At 39.7% G+C, this 6,705-nt stretch overlaps 1 protein-coding gene across 2 annotated transcripts in view; it reads left to right on the forward strand.

The window, feature by feature from the left end:
• Positions 1-4,676, forward strand: part of pemt (phosphatidylethanolamine N-methyltransferase) — a 44,583-nt gene extending 39,907 nt beyond the window's left edge. Inside the window, exon 6 of one of the 2 annotated variants that reach the window (XM_026314717.2) lies at positions 2,259-4,676. In XM_026314717.2, the coding sequence (XP_026170502.1) occupies positions 2,259-2,313 (55 nt within the window). In that variant the 3' untranslated portion in view covers positions 2,314-4,676. The remainder of the gene's footprint in view (positions 1-2,258) is intronic. The other variant, XM_026314715.1, reaches the window with a different exon arrangement.
• The last annotated feature ends 2,029 nt before the right edge of the window (positions 4,677-6,705 follow it).

The raw sequence follows: 6,705 nt of genomic DNA on the forward strand, positions 1-6,705 counted from the left end.
ACCATTCTACTCCCAGCCCTCATCCTGCTCCCTTGTGTTTTCTTCTCAGACGTCATCATTTATTCAAGACTACATTCATTAGTTTTGCAAAAAGTTGAGATGCACAAAAATAGGTGGCCAGATCGTGTTTTATTTATTTAAAAGCCTCATTGGTCAGTCCCCCCCCCCCCCCCCCCCCCCCCCCCCTTGTGTAGTCCTCGTCCTCATCCATAATAATTATGAGATAAGACCTAAAAAACAGTTTTGAGTGACCTACTTTTGGACATCTGTCCACACAGACACATGTGTGCAGAAACACAGAGAGAAATACACAAACCTCCTGCTACTGCATAAGGCAGTCACAAATGAGGCAGGGCTCAGCATGGACACAGTTGCTAAGTGCATTCACTCATCAAGAGCATTTTGTATATGTATATGTGTCATCTTCAGGTGTATAGGTGTGTTTTGTATGTACATGTATTATTGTGCGGATTTGCATTTACATGTGCGGTAAATCTGTTGCATAACTTCATTAAAATGCATGATCTACTGACACAGCGATGGCACAGTGGCACATGGTTGTACTGTACCTACCACATCATACTCTGTCACAACTTATTATGTTGTGAAGTCTATAACAAATATGAAATGTTCACCTGGACAGTTGCACAAAAACAAATGGTGAAAAATGGCAAATTGATATATCACATCCATAAACCAAAACACACACAAGCACAGGAAAATTTATGTTTACCAATCCAAATACCAGTCAGGAAGTGACATCTTACAAGCCCTTTCTGTCCTTTTTACACCTCATTAAGCCCTGTATGTTGGTTGTTTCACATGCTCACACCTATATTTTTGCTGCAATGAAAGTCACACAGTGCTGGCTAGAAAAGACACATTTGTCTCTTTGTCCAGCTTCTTCTTTCAGGGTGGTCTCATGTGGCCAACAAGTGAAATAAAAAGGAAGAGAGAGGTTAGCCTCAGCAGTGTGAGAAGCATGTTTTTCGTCACATAAACTGGACCTGTGAATGTAATGCACAGGTGTCTATGTCGCTGTAGCAATTTTAGCCTGCTCCAATCCACAACTACTATATATAATTTAACTTGACCCTGTGATTTGAAGGTAAAGCAGGTGCCAGACTTTACCACACACTGTGACTGAAAAACAATTTGTAAACTATTTTTATCTTCTGCCTCTGGCATGAATTCTGAATGATCTCATTTGATTCAGCTGTGCCGGGAATTGCAAGGAGCCCAGTTGGACGTTTCACTCTCTGCCATAGCGCCAACTTTTGATACTGAAATGCGTTGTGCGGCAGCGATTATGGTCCGTGTGGAACAATGATCCCTATGCGTAGCAGGTCCAATAACGCAAGTGATTGTAATTAAACAAATATCAATTTATCAATTCATCAATTTACTCAAGTATTTGGTGCAGCCCTACACCAAATAAAGTTCATTCCCCTGCCATGTATATTTTAAGTTCTGTTAGGAGGTTTACATGTACACCAGTGTCCCTCTTATCCTGTCTTGAGTAAACATCAGCATCAGCATCTGGATTTTCAATTATGAATGTTCTGCATGGATTGCATTAAAGATAATAATAATAATAAGAAGAAGAAGAATGCACCCATAGCTTTATTCTTAATTGGTGCTGACTGCAGCTTATTCTTTTTATGGTGTGGTCATTCTCTCACAATATTGTGAGGCACATTTTCAAAAGCTGTTATTCTCAGAGCCATCATCTAGTTTAAATCTAATCTACTGACAGTAGCAAAGTCTCTCTTCTCTAAAGAGAAGAAACCTTTTAGTTTTTTACACTTATTATCACATGCAGGAATTAGGCTTAGGAAACAGAAGTGAGGGATTTGGGACAGAGTATGATGGGAGCACAGAAATATTCACATTGTTGCTGACTAGGTAAATCAAGCTTCTCACCTCCACTAGTATGTTGGAGGATTTCTGGTGTAGCATGTTTTGCAGTATTTTTCTATTTGCATGTGTTTGTGTTTTCACCTTTGCAGTGCATTTCTTGAAAGGTTGTGCTTTGTCATTAAGGAGCAGTATATGGGGGTCAGTGGTGTAAAATTGTGTGTGCATTCATGTGCAACAGACTGGGGGAATATGTGGGGACATACATGTCCCTGTCATACACACATTCACTCAAAGGTTCTCACGGTTCAACACACACTTGCGTTCCTGGCACAGGGTGGTACAGTGATATGGTCTCTTATTTATTGTCCCATTATGTGTTTGTTCTGCTTTATTTACAGAGCCTTCACTAAACAGATCTATCAGGAGAGGAGGCAGCACAGCAAGCATGAATAATCACCAGATGTTTCCTGCTTCAGGTTTGGATGAGGATTCCCCTTTTGTCATGTGGACTGATGGAAAAATGTCCCAACAGCAAAGCTACATAGAGCCATATTTGTGGACCATATGGCTATGACATACTTTATTAGGCTAAGGAGGACAAGTTAAAGTAAATAAGTAAATACTTGATATTTTCAAACTGGCTAATTCACTTTCTTGCTGAGAATTAGCTGAAATACTGTAATTAATACCAGTGTGTCAATCTATCAAATACCGAGCCAGGAGGCTGGGCTTATTAGCATAAATACTTGAAACACAATACCCAACTCTGTCCAAACTTCAAAAATACCCTTAGCAACAATTCAAAAGCTCAATAAATTCACATCTCTCTTTTGCTTTATCTGTACACAATCAGAAAGGTAATTGTGGTTTCACAGAGTTGCATGCTGTTTTGTGGCTAACAATAGCAAATTGTAGCTTGCACACACATGCTGCACAGAAACCACTGGGCAGATTTATTGATGCTGTGTGTTTTACAGTGTTTATTATTCTTTATTATCCAAAATTATTCTTGGATATCTTTGCTGATGTCATTCCAAATTGTTCCTTGTCTTTTTGTAGATTTCAAGTTGCAGTACGATCAGTCTGACTTAGAGATGCTGTGTGCATCACTGAGTTCTCAAATTATTTTATTTTAATTTTATTTTTAATAGGCACATTTCTGATAAAATCCCTATGTGGTGACTGTATTTATTGAAAATATTGTGTTGGATTTGATAGACTAACTGTTTGACCTCCACTCAGCAGTTCTTTCCAGTCCAGTGTTTTTCTAGAATACCCATAAATTTAAGATTCAACACTGACATTGTTGATTTAATTATTCAGTGTTATACAGTCCAGTGCATAAGCATTTGAACACTTGTGCATGTGTTTCAGTTCAGGAGTCTGTGCTTCAGGTCAACACGTACAAAATTTAGGTATTCAAAAGTAATTGGACACTTGGCTACTAAATATTTCTTGAGCAGATTCATGTGATTTCAACAGAACTTTATGCATGTGGCTCAGAGTCTCCATCTAGTTTGAAGTAGAGATGTCTGTCAAGGGGTAAAGAGGTGACCATGCAAGTGAAGAAGGTGATGAGGTTCAATAAAACAAAAATCTATAGAATAGATATCAAAGATAGTTGGTTTGTCAAAATCAACACTTGGGTACATCCTTATGTCCTTGTCATTTCATGGTCACACCTCCTAAAAAAGTAGGTGTGGACCAATGACTAACCACCTGGTAGACTAACCAGTCCTAGTTTTGTTTAGTTTAGTTTATCTTGAGGCGTTGTATGGGACATAAGCAGAAAATCATTTGCATTTGGTAAAGAAAAAACTCCTTTAAGCCTGCATAACAAGTCTTTTCTAGGATGTTGATGTGTTTTCTAGTCACTGACTCACAGTCTCAGAGGATTGATCGAAAGATGCAAAAACATCTACCTCTATCAAAATGAAAACAGGATTTTGTGGAGGAACAAAGGAACTACTCAGGACTAAAAGCACCACATCATCTGTCACACATGGTGCTGGTTCTATTATGGCTGCCAATGGAACTGCTGCACAATAACTGCAGATCTTTGCAGGAGCAGGAGAACAGGAGAACCCATTAAATAGCTCATCATTTCGCAGGACAATGATTCTGAACTTACGCAGCAACCAAAGAGATTTTCAAAGTGAAGAGGTGGAACATCTTTGACTGGTTGAGTCCTTTATCTGATCTCAGTCCGACTGAGCTGCAGTCCACTCACCCAAACCAGACTAAAAGCAGAGAGGCCACAACAAGCAGAAGGTTCTGCAGTGAAGCCTTGGACAGAATCACCAGGGCCGGTACAAAGCTCCTGCTGATGTGTGTGTGGGTTGACCACTTCATTCAGTGACCGCAAAGGCTTTTGTGTCTTAAGAAAACAAGATTATTAATGGTAGCACATGATTCAGCACTCAGTATATCTAATGCGGGATGTGGTAAAAAGCATCAGGCGTAATTATTCTTCATTTGCATGAGTCAGGAAAATTAGGAGAGCACTGAACTGAAAGAACAAAAAGCTAATGCAGTTCCTCTGATAAACTTAATTTGATTGGTTTGTGAATAACTATATACCTAATGGTAACTATCTGTCTGTGACTTTTAAGTCGTAATAATTTAAGTTTTAGTTACCGTGTTGGTGGCTGGTGATACAGAGGGGTTGCTGAGTAATGGCTGATTAGTGTAATTATTCATTATTATATAAAAATATCATTTAACAACTACTCTTCCACAGAAATAATTACCCACCTTTTAGCCCATCTGCATGTGTACACATAAAAATTCTGAAACAAAACAAGGAAAATCACAAAAAAGATCACTAAATCACACACATAGGTTAGAAACTATAAAAGTTGAGTCAGTGGTACAGTAGTTGTGGACATTGTTGTGTAGTTCTTTGTTGCGAGTGGCATAATTCATAGTGTATGTACTGTATGTTAATTATAATAGGTGTATAAACTAAATGCTATAATTGTCCAGTACGAGCCAAAGACATGTTTAATAACATGACCGTACACTGAGGTTTGCTACTCTCACTAGATGAATGGTTCAATTCAATTCAATTTATTTGTATAGCGCCAAATCACAATACAAATCATCTCAAGGCACTTTACAAAAACTAAAACTAAAAACCCAACAATTCCCTTATGAGCAAGGCCTTGGCGACAGTGGAGAGGTAAAACTCCCTTTAACGGAAGAAAAAACCTCCAGCAGAACCGGGCTCAGTTTGGGCGGCCATCTGCCTCGACCGGTTGGGGTGAGTGGATAGAGCAGAGAGAAAAGAACAACAAATAGACACTGCAGGTTGGTGGGACCAGTAACTGCACATCAGCGATATACAGCTCCAGGACCAGGGACACCTGCAGAAGGTACAGAGAGAACAGAGAGAGAGGGAGAGAGCACAAACTAGGGGAGAGAGAGAGCACAAGGTTAGTAACATTCAGTGGTTCAATGGTTATGACCATTCTTTTCTAAACTTGGAGTGAAACATCTCTAATGCTGTTGATTTATCTACCTCTACTTTACCAACCTCATTTTCTCTGATTATGTTCACCTGTACTCTGTTCGGTTGCCCTTGTGTTTATACTGGTTGTTCACCACGTGCTGTTGCCAGATCCTTGTCATTTCATGGTCACATTGTGTCTTTGCCTTCATTCTTAGGATCTCTGAAGATGTTCATGATTCAGGTTTCCACTATTGCTGTTCTTACCTCACTTCATGACTAAATAAGCCTGGCGAATCCTCATCTCTCTTGTTATTTGTCTGCCCCTTGGTCCAGCATTAAAATTAAAATACACCACTGACAGTAGGATTTGGCCAACTATAGATCCAACAACCACAGCAAGAGAGGCTTTTGTCTGTTCAGCATCTGCTCCCCCATGATGGAGGAACTGTCTAAGGTTGCTGCTGGTTGCTGTGGTTCTTTGATTCCATGGCTGAGCTGTAGTCTGGTTTTTTTGAGGCTACACTTCCTCCCAGAGTCAACTAGAGCAGAGATTACTGGCCTCCTATTCAGCTCTCCACAGCCAAGTGGGCTTTCAACAAGGCAACATCCACATCGGGCAAAAAAACAAGAGACACAGCTGAGCCTCAAGATCCACAGAGGAAAAACCTGGTCAGTCCCTATGTAGCAGGGGTTTCTGAGAGACCCCTCTGGGGTCGATGCACGCGCCGGCGCGTTTTGACGCATCTTTTCCTGATAAGGCCGAAACAAACTTAAATCACTCCGTCAATTCTGATCGTACAGATAAAAGAACTATATCATTCAAATCTGTAAAGGGTCTAGTTTTAGTGGTATACCATCATAATAACAACAAAACGTTGTGCTTTTTTTAAATAAGGAAAGCCGACAGGGTGCGCTCTCGGACTTTTCTGTCTCTGCCATTTCTCTTCACAGACGCGTAAATAAAACAACCAGAATCTCAGCGAATACTTGCCTCATAAAAATAAGAATTATATGGCTAGAAAGCTTGAAATGTTTTCTTTTGAGTGAAACAATTCAAGTCAAAAACAAATCATCACTTTTTATTTAATCCGTATGAACGTAAGGAGAAGTCCGTTTTTTCCTGTCTCACCTCATTACAGGTAATGCGGTCCCGCCTTGTACACTGTCCACTGTTCACATGTAAATAATCTCAGGTGAACCAGGTAAATATGTGCACACCCCCGAGAAATGACATATAATATCAAACTTCATCATAGAATTTACTCACTTTTTCGGCGCGTTTGGATGATGGCGCGTCACAGACGTGAATTCAATTCAATTCAATTCAATTTTATTTGTATAGCGCCAAATCACAAAGAGAGGAAAAAACTCCCTTTAACGGAAGAAAAAAAAAC

Source organism: Mastacembelus armatus, chromosome 19 (genome assembly GCF_900324485.2).
Source record: "Mastacembelus armatus chromosome 19, fMasArm1.2, whole genome shotgun sequence".
Taxonomy (NCBI): domain Eukaryota; kingdom Metazoa; phylum Chordata; class Actinopteri; order Synbranchiformes; family Mastacembelidae; genus Mastacembelus; species Mastacembelus armatus.